The 15,762-nt window shown below is 41.2% G+C and overlaps 1 protein-coding gene across 2 annotated transcripts in view; it reads right to left on the reverse strand.

Annotated features, from left to right (window-relative positions):
- The window catches only part of SPAG16 (sperm associated antigen 16), an 817,531-nt gene that overhangs the window by 317,252 nt on the left and 484,517 nt on the right, over positions 1 to 15,762 (reverse strand). For both annotated transcript variants that reach the window (XM_050916165.1, XM_050916164.1), the window contains exon 11: positions 12,758 to 12,901. In XM_050916165.1, the coding sequence (XP_050772122.1) occupies positions 12,758 to 12,901 (144 nt within the window). The remainder of the gene's footprint in view (positions 1 to 12,757; positions 12,902 to 15,762) is intronic.

A 15,762-nucleotide genomic window follows, 5' to 3' on the forward strand; every position in this document is an offset into this window, starting at 1 on the left:
AAGAAAAACTCCAACAGGTCTTAAAAGAAAGCTTTATATAAAAAAGAAAGAAAAATACATATAAATGGGCTCTCTGTATTAAGATGACACAACACAGGGTCAATTGCTTAAAAGAATATTGAATAAACAGCCTTATTCAAAAAGAATACAAATCAAAGCACTCCAGCACTTATATTCATGCAAATACCAAAGAAAAGAAACCATATAACTTACTATCTGATCTCTTTGTCCTTACACTTAGAAACAGAAGACTAGAAAGTAGAAACTACTTCTCCAAAGCTCAGAGAAAAGCAGGAAGACAGACAAAAGACTCAGACACACACTTCCCTCCACCCAGAGTTGAAAAAATCCGGTTTCCTGATTGGTCCTCTGGTCAGGTGCTTCAGGTGAAAGAGACATTAACCCTTAGCTATCTGTTTATGACAACACTGAGCTATCCCTCCCCTGTATTACCCCTCATTCCCCTGTCCCGATTTTTCACATTTGCTGTCTGGTCACCCTATTTCTTCTTAACAACCCTCTCTCTCTTTCAGTTTTCCTTGTAAATTCCCAGGGTAGTTATCAATAGAGTTAGCTACGATTTAATAGATTTAGACCACGAAAAAAGCATATATTTAAAACACAGGTTCTCAGATTAATGAAGGTGATTCCACACATCAGAGTCGGCTCAGTTTTAAATCTTTTCACTCTTGGCTAATTTTCATTATTGGCCATGGTTACACAGCCTCAGCAAAGTTCTTTGTCTCCTTCATACAAACTGTTAGTCCTTCTTGTGTTGAGCATTTCTCCCAAATGTCCTCTTCCAACTTTCTGCTTTCCTACCACTTGTCCAAAATTATGTATCAATGCCTCCAATTGATCTTGGGGGAACCATTTAGACCAGATTACACATAAACATAGAACTTTGGGCCATAAGACTGGCTCACTCATCTTTTAAAGAGAAAGGCTATACAGGTCCTCACACAGACGACATTATAGCTACGCACTCCAACAACTGCCCAGGGGGCAGATGATCACCCTTCCTTTGACAAGAAGATAGCCATGATTTTTTTCACCACTTATTATAAAAAGAAGAAGTAGAATTCTCTTGTGAACGCTCTAACTGAAGAACTCAGCGGTAGCCTCAGAAAAAAGTTAGTGATAAATCTTGCCAAATGAGCTCTCACAAAATAAAATTAATTGTCTTCCCAGAAAATATGATTTTGCACAAGAGTAGATAGAGATTTTTGTTTTATTTTAATCTGTTAGACACATTGCTATTTAAGTGGTATCAGGGTTTCCTATTGCCTTTCCTTATTTTGCTCTTTTGTCTCATGTCCTAAAGGAAATAAATTGCCCATATCATCTTAAAAGCCCCAGTTTGGACATGTCACATACAGAACTCTGATTCTGAATTTAACAAACCAGTCATTCATGAATTACCATTTTTTTCAGACTTCAGGCTCAGTAGGAAGGAAGCTCAGTTTTTATACTCAAACACAAAGTCACTTCATCTAGCAGGCTACCTATCTGGCCCATAGTTAGTGAGAAACTTGGATGTTCTGAGGTGCTGAAAAGAAAAAAATTCAGTGCTAAAATGATTGTTAAACATTTATAACACGGTAATGCCTACTGAGTCTACCAGCTTAGGTGCTGTACAGACAAACAGAAAATGACAGTTCTTGTTTCAGAAAGCTTACGAAGCCTTTCACCTGGTAGCGCTCGGCAGGGCCGGCTCTAGCAATTTCGCCGCCTCAAACACGGTGGTACATCACGGGTGGGGCACTGTCACTCGCCGGTCCCGCGGCTCCAGTGGACCTCCCACAGGCGTTTCTGCGGAGGGTCCGATGGTCCCGCGGCTCCGGTGGAGCTGCCCTAGGCATGTCTGCGGGAGGTCCACCGGAGCCGCGGGACCAGGGGACCGTTCGCAGCCACGCCTGCGGCAGGTCCACCGGAGCTGCCTGCAGCCTTCCCAGCAACCGGCAGAGCGCCCCCTGTGGCGTGCCGCCCCAAGCACGCGCTTGGCGCGCTGTGGCCTGGAGCCGGCCCTGGCGCTCGGGAAGGCATACTGGAAGGAAACCCAGGAAGCTGGTTATGAAATACTTGTGGTGTGTTCTTGCCATAATAAATGTGCAATATAGTAATTTTGATTTTAGCTTATCTCAATAATTGTTAGTATGTACATTCTTATGAATACTAAATGGCTTGACAAATACATATGTGAATTATTCAAGTTCAGTGAGAAAATAGGGCCTTTTTATATATAAGATGTTTCTCTTTATATGCTATTGTCTACATTGCCGAATACATTGTTAGTGCTCATCATATAACATTAATAATATTGATATTATTTGTTTACAATTAATAAATGAGATGTTGGGAGAGTAGAAATAATAACTAAGATGATATTGGCAATTCTTCTGTCCTAGATCAACAGAATATTACCAGCTCATAAGCACACAATTTGCAGCACAAGGGTTTGAGAATGAATCAAAATTACTACTCATAGATGCTTTCAGATTCAGAGGATCTGAACTAAAAAGTTCATGTTGTTTCACAGGCTCAATCCCTGTTTTACATGAGAAAGTTTCCAAAAAATGTTCCGAAAAGAAGGTACTCTATTAATATTCAATACTATATTAATGTCATTGAACATTATGCTAGCATATGTGGAGAGCAAATAATATAGCATTAAGACACTCAACGGTGAGTTTTATTAGTCCATTAACATACACCTCAGGTACATTGTGTGGTTTGGTGTTTTAACCACTCAAAGCTAGTATTAACAGACCAATAAAATATAATACACGCCCTGTAGTATTTTAGTGCTATTATAATATGGTTCTTTAAGCTGTGTTTTAAAACAGTTTTTAAAGCAAAAAGGATAAGTTAAACTAGTACAGTGATATTCCTCTACTATTTTTGAATACAATTATATGTAAATGATTTTTGCCTAACATTAAAGCTTCCGTCCTCCTCCTCCTCCTCCTCCTCCTCCTCGTCTACATGTTTTGGGAACACTAGAGCCTCTTCCTGAGCAGTTTATGACCCATCAGTCCCTTTCTGCTTTCACTTCATACTGCTGAAGCTCAGTTGAGAGATGTTCAATGCATTAGGTTGGGCAAAGTCCGACTTCTCATAGAGCTTTACCACACAACCTTTATATCTTGCAATAAAATGTGAGAGAGCAAATTGGCTTTAGAACTGTAAAGTGCTGTTAAAAGTGTAGGAGGGCACTGGGGAGAATTTTAAAGCAGCCCCTTTCCCCACCATGAACCCCACACTGCTCATAAACACTGCCGACTGTCAAACCACTTTCAGTTTTAAGTACAGTGACTGATGGATGTCTGCACTGCAATCATGGGGTGTAACTGCAGCTTCTGTAGATATCTCTGAGCTAGCTTTCATCTAGCTAACCTTGGTATAGGAGTAGCAAAGCTATGGCAGTACAGGCTTCATCGTGGGCTAACCACTTGAATAATTACCCAGGGTTCCAGGCAGTCTTGCACAGCCACGCTGAAGCCCATACTGCAGCAGCTTCACTGATCTGTTACCCAAGCTAACTTGGGTGTGTCTATAGGAGTGGCAATCACACTCCTAATTGCAGTGTAGACATACATAAGTTACTCCAAAGGGGCTGTAGGTAGATGGAAATTATGCATCCCTGCAGTCTGGGCTTCTGTGCCACTGGGAAGAATCTCACCCTTAGGGAGAGCAGACACTGATGGAATGCCTCATGCTCTCTTTTGGTTTCCACCAGGGATAAAAGGAGAGCATCCCTAAGTTTTAAGGAGCCTCCCTGGTTGAAGCTAAAGTGATAGAATGAATTAGCACATTCTCGGTCACCCTGATTGTGCCCTGTGGAAGAGGTGCTGACTCCCTAGGATCTCACAGATAGAGAAGAAGCTGCAGATTCCCCCCCACCCCAATCATCAGGGGTCTCTACCAGAGTAGATCGTGTGGTTATTCTGGGTCAGTTTCTAAACAGCTAAATCTAGAGCTGAATGTACACTAACTTATAACCCAATTGTACCCATTTCTCACTGGAGCAGTCTAGGTGAGGAGCGTGGAGCTGAAGAGGGGTGTCCTGGGGAGGATTTAGGCAGAGTGCTTCAGAGAATGCTAGAGGACTATATGGCCCTCCTTGCATGTGCTAGTTAAAGGTGCAGCATGAATTCCCTCAGCTCATTCGGGAGAGGACATCCAAAGTCATCGGATGTGATTTCTAATGTCAGCATTCTGCATGAGACCCCTGTGGATGGCTGTGGAGGGAGGTGCGCCTTCTCTCATCACCCCTTGCATACTCACACAGGATGAGCCAACAGTTAGCCCTAAGTGATTTAAATAAAAACTGAATCCTGAAAGAAGCTCTTTTACCTTCAAAGCGCTGCTCAGCCAGAAGAAGGCAGAGTGATTCCTTTTGAAGTCTGAACACTTGTCACCTGAACTTCAAAAACAAAGCACCTCCTCCCCTCCAGCAACAGTGCTCTGCAGATAATTGGACATGTCTGAAGTTTTTCTTTCTTTTTTTTTTTAAAAGCTCAAGGCCAAATTCTACTCTCAGATTTGCACAGGGGATCACAACACAAACACTCCATTCTCTCTATATGTATTGTCCTAAGAGATCCATGTACATAGTGAGATCACAATCAGTATCAAGATCCTCAGAGCCGATCCAGAAGCAGAACTGGGCACTACGTCTGTAGTAGTATGAGATCCAGCCACAGTGCCCTCCCACTTAGCAACTGTGTTCAAGAGCACTTCCTGGTGTGAGGAGGGAAAGGCTGGGTCTACACAAAAGTTTATCTTGTCAAGGCACACATCACCCTTGTAGTGATCCATAGAGTATCTGAATCTGCTATAGCCCCCACCTATGAAGTCTGGCTATTTAGCTCAAGCTATAGTAATTCATGGTTTTAGTTCTGGAAGCCTCTGGTTCAATCCCTGGTTTGTCAGTCAGTATAGCTGTTGTCATATATGGATATCTACTGTGTACATGAAATAATACTGTTGTCATATATGGATATCTACTGTGTACATGAAATAATGTGGTGATCAAAATAGGTTTGCCATTATACCTCTCTTTCCAGGGGAATTATTTTAAATATGATATTGTTAACTGAATAAGCATTTCACTGATAATCAGAATGCAGCTTCAGTCAAGCTGGCTTCAAAGTCATATGGTAGTTTGATTTAGATTAGTACTGGAAAGAAAATTCAGTTCAATCTTGCATCCAAGTTTTAGTCAATAAGTAGAGGTGGGTGAAAACTTTTGGTCAAAACATTTTTTCATCAAAACTTGCAGATTCAGGTCAATGAAAACTTTTTCCAAATTCCTGAATTTTGCCAGCTGAAAGAAATTATGAAAAAATTGAAACATTTCATTCAATCCAAAACAATGTTATTTCTTCTTCTCCCCCCCTCTCCTTTTTTTTTTTTTTTTGGTTGGGTCAGTGAAAAAAAATATGTTTTTCTTTGTTTGTTTCTTGTCAACTTGGAATGATATTTTCCCCACACTGCTCTACCAATAAGCTATGTTCTTTTCTTTCACTTGTGTAGAGACTGTTCCATTTCTTTCCCTTTCCAGATATTTAAGACTGGTGAAAAGCTGTACCAGAGGACTGTGCAACTTCTCTTTGTGAAAGACAATTTAAAGGTCAGAACAGATTATGTTCAAGGTTATATTGGCTGTAAGTTGAAAGGCAGCAATTTCCAAGATTTCTGTAGGGAATAATACAAAGCAAGCATTCTCTATGTCTGCCATAAAATAGCAAATTGCCATAGGAACTCAGCAATATGGTTATTAAATATTTTTAAGCCCCACAATTTTTTCCCATAGTATTCTGGTCCTGAATGGGATTTTAGGTGAATACAAAGGAAAGTGTTCTATTAATTTCAATTACAGTTCAGAGTTTGCATGGCCTTGCTGAGACACCAGATGAAGCTTTTATTGCATCAGGCCCTTGGGACGAATTCTCTACAACTCCTAAATTTCATACTGGATTTTTAGGCTTTGTTCTGAAGGGCTTTTGTGAAAGAATCTCTACTATACTGTACCAGGCAACTAATGGCCAACCATAAATTGTGGTTAGTAGAAAAATCCTTATGCTCAGCCCTAAAATGAAATTTTGTAGAAAAAAATACAAAACTTCAGAAAAGAATTAAACAAGCCAATGACACACTGACATACCGAAAAAATACAATAGCAATAGACCAAAGGCTTTTAAAAAAAATGTTTGTAGTTTTCCTAGTACAAGTGTGTAAAGATCTAGAGGAAGAGGTTACTCACCTTGTGCAATAACTGTGGTTCTTTAAGATGCATATTCCTATGAGTGTTCCCCTTCAAGTATGCATGCACCTCTAGAGCCTTTGATTGAAGATTTTCCATTAGCAGTGTCCTTTTGGCCTGCACATGGCTCAGTATGCCTCCTTGTGCTGGAAACCGAGGTTATGTAGGGATGCATGGGCAAATCACCCTTAGCTTCTTCTCCACCTGAACATCCCGTAGAAAACAGTCTAAAGCAGAGGGGAAGGAGGCTGGTAGTGGAGCACCGGTAGGGAGACACATCTCTAAGAACCGCAGTTACTACGCAAGGTAACTTCTTTTTCTTCAGGTAGCATCCCCATTGGTTCTGCTCTTCAGGTAACTTCCAAGCAGGATCCCCAGAGGGAAGAGTGGGCTTCAGAGCTGAGTCTAGAACTGAAGATAGTACTGCAAACTCAAGTGCTGCATCAGATCTGGTGGCATGGATCAAAGCGTAATGTTTAGAAAATGTATATACTGAAGCCTATGTGGTGCCCCTACATATCTCAGATACTGGCAAGTTCTTAAGTAATGCTGTGGATGTGGTTAGGATCTGGTAGAACATGTATCACCCTTTGGGGAAGGGGGGAGGATGAATGCCTGCTGCATTGTAACACATGATAATACACCCAGATATCCGCCTCAGTAGTCTCTGAGAAAAGACTATGGACCCCTTGGATCTACCTGTAATGGAAATGAACATTCTTGATGACTTCTGAAATTCTGTTTGGTTCTACCTGTTTAACATTTAAGACATGGAAACAGGTCTCTTGCAGAGAGTGACACAGTTTTGGGAAGAAAAACACTAGTAGATGAATGGACTGGTTAAGATGAAATTCTGATAGTACCTTAGGTAAGAATTTGAGGTGTCGGCATAAAGAAACCTTATTCTTGAAGAACACAATAAAGGAGGGATATGCCATCAAGGTCCCCAATTTCCCCAAACCTGTGGGCCAATATGATAGCTACTTAAAAAAATAGGCAGTCTTCACAGACAGTGGAGCAGAGAGCAGGTTTCCATTGATATGAATGGAGGTCTCATGAGGTATTTAAGTACCAAACTGAGGTTCCAAGTGATAGTGGGATCCCTAACCTGGCAGCAGAGATATCGCAAACCATTAATGAACCTTGATGACACAGGGTGAGGAAATATGGAGAACGCTTCTGCTGGAGGATGAAAGGCTGATATTGTAGCCAAGTGGATTTTTATCAAACTAACTGATAACCCTGATTTATTTTGATCTAACAGGTAATGTGGGATGACTAAGAGTGACACAGATACAGGCACCAGACAATGGCAATGACACCAATGGACGAATCTCTTCTATTTCTGCAGGTAAGTAATTTGTGTTGACTCATTTCTACTGAAGCTTGAAGTCTCCAAAGTCTTTCCTTTCTTAGGGAAACCTTCCACCGAGGTTGAAGGAGAGCTGGATCTATCTGGAGACAGAGGTACAGCAGGGGGTCTCCTGATCAGACTCAGAAGTTGGTTGAAAGGAGCATTCCATCATAAAGAATCACAGTTTAATCTCTCTATTCTTCCTTGCTCAGGATTTGAGGGCCAGGCAGAAGTTGCCCTTCTGGGAGATGCGGGATTCCCCCCAGCAATGGACACACTTAGGGCTGGTCTACACTAAAGCTGTAAGTCGACCTAAGTTATGCTACTTCAGTTATGTAACTGAGGTCGACATAACTTAGATCAATTTACACAGGTGTCTAAACTGTGCTATGTCAACAGGAGACACTCTCCCTCTAACTTGCCTTCCACTTCTCAGGAAGGTAGAGTACAGATGTCGAGGGGAGAGCACTCTGCCATCAACTTAGCTTGTCTTCACCAGACCCGCTAAATCAACAGCACTGCATGAATCACAGCAGTGCCAATTCAGCCAAAAGTATAGACAAGCCCCGAGAGTGGCTGTTGTTCACAGGTGTAGCCCCTCAACAAGGAAGGCAGTGTTTAAAACATGGCGAGCCAGGCACCCCCTGCCAGGAGAATAAGGCTTCCCAAGGGGAAGGAGAGGAACAAAACAATCCTCTCACTACTTATCTTTAACTGACTATAACTATCACTAACAACTGCAAATATTAACTAATCCTAAACAAACTACTACTACTCTAACCATCAGAGGAGTGAAGTTCTGGAACAACCTGCCAAGGGGAGTAGTGCGGGCAAAAGACATATCTGGCTTCAAGAATAAGCTTGATAAGTTTATGGAGGAGATGGGATGGTGGGATAGCCTAATTTTGGCAATTAATTGGTCTTTGACTATTAGCAGTAAATATGCCCAATGGCCTGTGATGGGATGTTAGATGGGGTGGGTTCTTGAGTTACTACAGAGAATTCTTTCCTGGGTGCTGGCTGGGTGAGTCCACATGCTCAGGGTTTAGCTGATCGCCATATTTGGGGTCAGGAAAGAATTTTCTTCTAGGGCAGATTGGCAGAGGCCCTGGGGGGGTTTCGCCTTCCTCTGCAGTGTGGAACATGGGTCACTTGCTGGAAGATTCTCTGCACCTTGAAGTCTTTTAAACAAATGATTTGAGGGCTTGAACGGCTCAGACATGGGTTTGATACAGGAGTGGGTGAGTGAGATTCTGTGGCCTGTGTTGTGCAGGAGGTCAGACAAGATGATCAATAATCATAGAATCATAGAATGTCAGGGTTGGAAGGGATCTCGGGAGGTCATCTAGTCCAACCCTCTGCTCAAAGCAGGACCAATTCCCAACTAAATCATCCTAGCCAGGGCTTTGTCAAGCCTGACCTTAAAAACCTCTCAGGAAGGAGATTCCACCACCTCCCTAGGTAATCCATTCCAGTGCTTCACCACTCTCTGAGTGAAAAAGTTTTTCCTAATATCCAACCTCAACCTCCCCCACTGCAACTTTAGACCATTACTCCTTGTTCTGTCATCGGGTACCACTGAGAACAGTCTAGATCCATCCTCTTTGGAACCCCCTTTCAGGTAGTTGAAAGCAGCTATCAAATCCCCCCTCATCCTTCTCTTCTGCAGACTAAACAATCCCAGTTCCCTCAGCCTCTCCTCATAAGTCATGTGTTCCAGCCCCCTAATCATTTTTGTTGCTCTTCGCTGGACTCTTTCCAATTTTTCCACATCCTTCTTGTACTGTGGGGCCCAAAACTGGACACAGTACTCCAGATAAGGCCTCACCAAGGTTGAATAGAGGGGAATGATCACATCCCTCGATCTACTGGCCCCTACTTATATAGCCCAAAATGCCGTTAGCCTTCTTGGCAACAAGGGCACACTGTTGACTCATATCCAGCTTCTGGTCCACTGTAATCCCTAGGTCCTTTTCTGCAGAACTGCTTCGTAGCCATTTGGTCCCTATTCTGTAACAGTAAATGGGATTCTTCCACCCTAAGTGCAGGACTCTCCTTGTTGAACCTCATCAGGTTTCTTTTGGCTCAGTCCTCTAATTTGTCTAGGGCCCTCTGTATCCTATCCCTGCCCTCCAGCATATCTACCACTGCTCCAAGTTTCGTGTCATCTGCAAACTTGTTGAGAGTGCAGTACACGCCATCCTCCAGATCATTAATGAAGATATTGAACAAAACCGGCCCCAGGACCGTCCCTTGGGGCACTCCACTTGAAACCGGCTGCCAACTAGACATGGAGCTGTTGATCACTACCTGTTGAGCCCGACGATCTAGCCAGCTTTCTATCCACCTTATAGTCCAATCATCCAGCCCATACGTCTTTAACTTGCTAGCAAGAATACTGTGGGAGACCGTATCAAAAGCTTTGCTAAAGTCAAGGAATAACACATCCACTGCTTTCCCCTCATCCACAGACCCAGTTATCTCCCCATAGAAGGCAATTAGGTTAGTCAGGCATGACTTGCCCTTGGTGAATCCATGCTGTCTGTTCCTGATCACTTTCCTCTCCTCTAAGTGCTTCAAAATTGATTCCTTGAAGACCTGCTCCATAATGGTCCTTTCTGACCTTAAAGTCTGTGATTCTAAAAACAGAATACAAGATAGTCGAGGCACGTTCAAAGCAAACACACTAAGATTCTGCTTCAGGCTGTGGCAGATGAGAAGGAACTGAGGGCAGTCTGTCCCCTCATCCTTATATAGTCTATTTTGTGTAGCACAAGGAAGCACAAGGAATATGTAGGAACACTGCTAATGGAAAATCTCAGCTCAAGAGCCACATATGCACCTGAAATGGACACCCACACAGACACTACTTGAAGGAGAATGTTTATTCCTTCTATTTGTAGCAAAACTCTTGTCTTATGAAAAGGAAACCCAAGTTCTAACAGAATTGAGCCTTTAACAATATAGAAGAGCTTTTAATATCTTATAAAGACAGATTATTATTCATTTGTATTATAGAGCCAGCCAGGTTAGGCTTCATTGTGCTAGGCATTGTATAATATTATTATAAGAGGCAGTGCCTTTACTGAAGACCTTAAAATCTTAATAGGCAAGACAGACAAAAAGTATGAGAGAAAGTAGGTTTTATCCCCAAGTTACAGGTGGGGAACCAAAGCACAGAGCAATTAAATTACATGCCTAAAGTCACACAGGAAGTTAGTGGATGAATAGGTAATTGAACTCTGGTCTTTGAATCCCTGTTGAGTAGCCTTCCTATGGGAATATCCTTCCTCTCAACTCTCTCTGTGAATAAACCATTTTATTCATGCAAATAAAAATTAAACTAATGAATGTCTACATTTTAATCATGACACTCTGTACAAGAACTTTCCACTTGCATCTTGTTAATTTCACATCTGATGTGTAGAAGCCCTAAACTGAAAAAAAGACTGATTAAATGTGTTCTGTCCCATTATATTTATTTCATCCACTAATAGCAGGTGCATACTGTAGCAGCATTTCTTTTACTCTTTATATAGCATTCACCCAGAGTAAATTCATATTGCAAGTGAATAATGATGTACCTTGCTCATTTTAAATTGCAATAATTGAATGAGAAACAGGGAGGCCTATTGAAAGGACTGTTTGCTGGTCAAAGACTAATGAGAATTGTTTTTTTAATCTGAGTCATCGGTGTCATGGTAACAATGCATTATCAAAATCTGATTAGTATGCCCAGCAGCCTTATAAGTGATAGCATGCTCTTCTAATTGTATTTTCTGTTCTGAGAGAGGAGCTTTATGGTCATAAGAGGTGAGAGGATGTCAGTGTTCTGCTGTTTATCTGTAAGTTTGAAATGGAATGTACTGCAGGCTCCTATGTTCAATACAACCTGAGCAGCCATTCACTGAAGGGGAAAAAAAAAGTCTTCTGTGGTATTTACGAAAATGGAAGACCCAACTTCCCATTCTTCCTCCCTTCCCTTGCCGTCCCCCCCATTTTATTATTTTTGCCTCCTATTTTTGAATTCACTCAAATATCAGAGCGATGCCACTTTGATACATAGTACTGCTTCTAAGTATTAGGAAGGCATTCTGAAGCAAAGGCACCATCTTTAAGGTCTGAACCTACATTACTTGTGCATCTGAAACTCCTAGTTAAGGCAAGGGGAATTTTGGGTACATAAGGAAATGTAGGATCAAGTCTGCAGCTTTCCATCTTACTCAATAATATCCCATTTCAGGAAAGCACATAAGCATGCAAGTAAGTCCCACTGAAGAAAATGGTGCAAGCTGAAAATTCAGCACATACTTAAGTTCTCTTGCAAACTGGTATGCATTCCTGCACTGAGGCCTAAAATAGTACTACTATTTTTTTTTTTTAAGATTCAATGAACATATGAGAAGCCAACAGAAGCTTTGAAAAAAAAATGCAGATTTGGAGGCATAATAAAGCTTTTAAGTTAAAATTTGGGCTGCAAAGTCAAGCAGATATTCACTATGTTAAAATACAAAGAGCTCTAACTACAACTGCAAGCCATGGTTAACAACATAAATCTGATGCAAAATCATTTTACTATATACATCTCCAATGTCAGGAGATGAAAAGCTAAGTTTTCCACAGTACAGTTAAATTACATTTTTCTATAGAATAACAATTAACTCTAAATTATTTCTGAATATTACTTTTTGTCTGCAAAATCATTTGACTTTCTGTAAAGGGGGAACATACACCTATTCCTTAGGGAAATTTAAATATTTTAAATAAGATCCACAAAAATGATGAATACAAGGAAGTCAACTCTCCTATACAACTAAAGAACATGCAATGTTTGTCACGGTGCAGGGATACACAGAGAATGAACACAGCTAGACTTAAAAAGCTCAGTACTATTTGTTTGATGCACCGGCATGTGCACCAAGTTTGGGGCATACAAAATATCCAAAGCAATCAATCTTAAGTCAACACAGTGAAAGCCAAAGGAACGTTTATCTACATGTTTTGAAATTCAGCAGAGAGCACAAGGTTACACTGAGAATAGAAAGTCATCAAAGCAGGCCACCGAGGGACGAAAAGGCAAACAAGCATTTCCCCAGAAGGGATTAGCGCTGGTTGAGGGTACTGTTTGTACTAACCTTGGATGGAAGCAGCAGCCAGAAAGCCAATCAGTGTGGCCTTCGCCTGTCATAATGATGTTCCCATTAGGAAAGGCCCACATCTTCCAGAGGCGGTCATCACTTGCAGTTACCACAATGTCCTTCCGAGGATGCAAAGCCAAACTACAGAAGAAAAGACAGACATATAAGAATCTGACTCAATTTAATCTTATTATATGAAATCTAAAGCAACATGATTTGATTTTGGCAATAACAAGATTTACATTACTATGATTTTGGATGGTGTGTGTAATATTTATGCTCCCAAAGGATACAAATAAACAAATCCTTTACCTATTACAGGCCTGATCCTGCTTCTATTGAAGTAAATAGCAAAACTCCCATTGACTTCAGTGGAACCAATACCAGGCCCTAAGTCATAAGGCTCTTATTCAGTAAGGCACCTAAACACATGCTTACGTGCTTTCCTGAATTGATCCCTTAAATGAGTGCAATAAATAATTTAAAAATATGAACCAAAAAAAAGCCATGTGAATCACTAATACTGTTCCAGAAATAATATCCTTCTGAAACATTAGCCTGTTGGGCCTTCTCAAGAGAGATGAGTTATAGATCAGACTCTGTGCTAGTCTATTGAGTTCCATGAGCTTAAGATCTTCTCAGCACATGGACATTACTGAAATCTGAATTGCACCACAGTAGCTCTGGTTTATTGTTAATACTTCAGCCACTACTAGACTAAGTTCAGTAAATCCATTTCAGTTCTACTCTCCGGCTGTTCCACAGATTTTCCTTCTGTGTAATGAAGTAATGAGAACACACTGGCTAAGACATTATGCATCTATTATAACTCTTAACTGAAAAGTCATACCAACACAGTCTATTTTTGGTTTGGCCATTGTGAACCTACAAAAGAAAATGTGAACCTGAGACAATGAACATTACTAAGTTCTTTTTATTCTGGCTTAACTATTTGACTTAAATCGGTATGGTGATTTATTATTTACTGAGCATCAACACTGTGCTGGGTCCTATGTCCAAGAAGGACATAGACTCATGGAGCAAATGGCTTAAATAGACCAACAATACAGTTCAAAATCAAAATGCAATGAGGGATGAGAAACTACTTTTTTAGACAGATGAGAGAGATAACATAAGCACCTCAACATTAGAGTTGATCTAATGGTAAGTTGCACAGAAGAAGAGTTTTAAGGTGAAATCAGAATGGAGAGAATGGATACCTAGCAGCCAAGTAGAAGAGAGTTCGACTAATAAGAAGTACATGAATATCATGCCAGAAAAATCTCTTGTTTCTATAGCCTCTATCAATAATTATCCCACAGACCAGCATTTCTTCCTCTGGTAGGCAAAGGATCTAACACTTCTTCAAATCTATCCTAAGAACTCACTTATTCCAGTTAGCTTTCCATCAAGAAATATCCACATGTGCTCTCCTATCTCAAAGCACCAACTCATAGTACAGAAATATCTTCAGTTTCCAAGAATTTAACAATTAGACACTCATTTGGACAAGGATTATGAATCAAAGGAGGAGGAGGAGATCTTGGAGCTCTTGGGCAAAGAGAAGGATTTTGCCCTCCCATTTACTGGGGGAGGAGAGAGAGGAAATGATATTATTCACATCCTACAGTGATGAATATAGAATAATTACATAAGTTAGACTCGTCAGAATTTAGTCTGCAGCTGAGGAGGGAGTAGAAGGAAATGTCACAAGAAAAGAAAAATCCCCAGCTCATTACAAGGTAAAGGAGAGGTGTAATTGGTATGGGTCAACCTGCCTCAACCCAGAATTCTCATTGATATAGGACTTCTCTAGAACACAGGAAAATCTGTGATAACATGATTGTGTCTGAGGCCTTGTAGGAAAGTAGTAGTATTGCCAAGGCGGGGGTGAGGCAACCAGGAAGGAGGCCCAGGGCTACAGAGGAGAGGGTTCAGAATAACACCAGCCATAAAGGGGAGTCCATAGAGGTCAAAAGCAGAGGGGCCCAGCAGGGCTTACAGACAGACTTCACCTCACCCTCAAAAGACATCATGGCAGGCTGGGTTAAACTGGAGCTTCCCATCTGGCAAACACATGTGGGCAAAGCCATTGGCAGCATGACAGGCAGAAGCAGAGCCAGTGTACATGTGATGATGGAGCAGACCTAGGAACAGTTTTCACCAGGCTGCCACTGAGATTCCTCTGGTGTAAAATGTCGAAGGAGAATAGTAGGAGAGAGGAAGAAACAGAAGTAGATTCCCAGTAAGGCCTGTAGAAATGAGGTATGCTCAGAGACAGAGAGTTCCTGCAGTGAAGCAGCTGTACAGCTATAGTGCACAAAGCATTTTTTTAGGCAGCACTAATACCTGCCTACAATGGGAAAACTGAAAGCCTGAGGTTTTCTGCTTCGTAAATCTCATTGTTGGGAACAGCTGGATTTCTCTGCTGTTTACAAATTACAAAAGTATCATTGAATAGCTCTTGAAATCTTGATGTCAACCTAAACCCAATACTTTATCTTCTGACTGCCTCTCTCATCTCTAAGTTTGTCTGTTCTGCCTTTCACAGTACTTCCATAAGTAGTTAAGTAGGTGTCTACAGTGATCAACAGGTTCTGACCTCAGCTATCAATCATCCCTTTTATAGCAGGTCTCAGAATGTGGGAAGACTTAAACAATCTCATTCACATCACCTTCACTTCCTATGTTCAATTCAAGATTGCTCTGATGGTTTACTCTGGATTCATATCCACCTCCTCATTACACTCTTCCAACCTGGCTGCTGCTTCATGGCTTCCTTACAATCATCCACAGCTGGAAGTTGCTCATTTGCTCATCCAGCCCTATCTGTTTGGAACATTTTCTTCCCTGCCCTCCAAGGCACCACAACACTTCCCTCTCTTCAAAGCCAGCCTTTAAACCTTCTATTCCTCTTAGCATTTCTACAGTGTTTTGTGATTCTCTTTGTTAAGAATGCTCTGTAAAAATAAAGTGTATTATATATCAGAGGAAATAAACTC

The sequence above is a fragment of the Gopherus flavomarginatus genome, chromosome 10, assembly GCF_025201925.1.
Source record: "Gopherus flavomarginatus isolate rGopFla2 chromosome 10, rGopFla2.mat.asm, whole genome shotgun sequence".
Classification (NCBI taxonomy): Eukaryota; Metazoa; Chordata; order Testudines; family Testudinidae; genus Gopherus; species Gopherus flavomarginatus.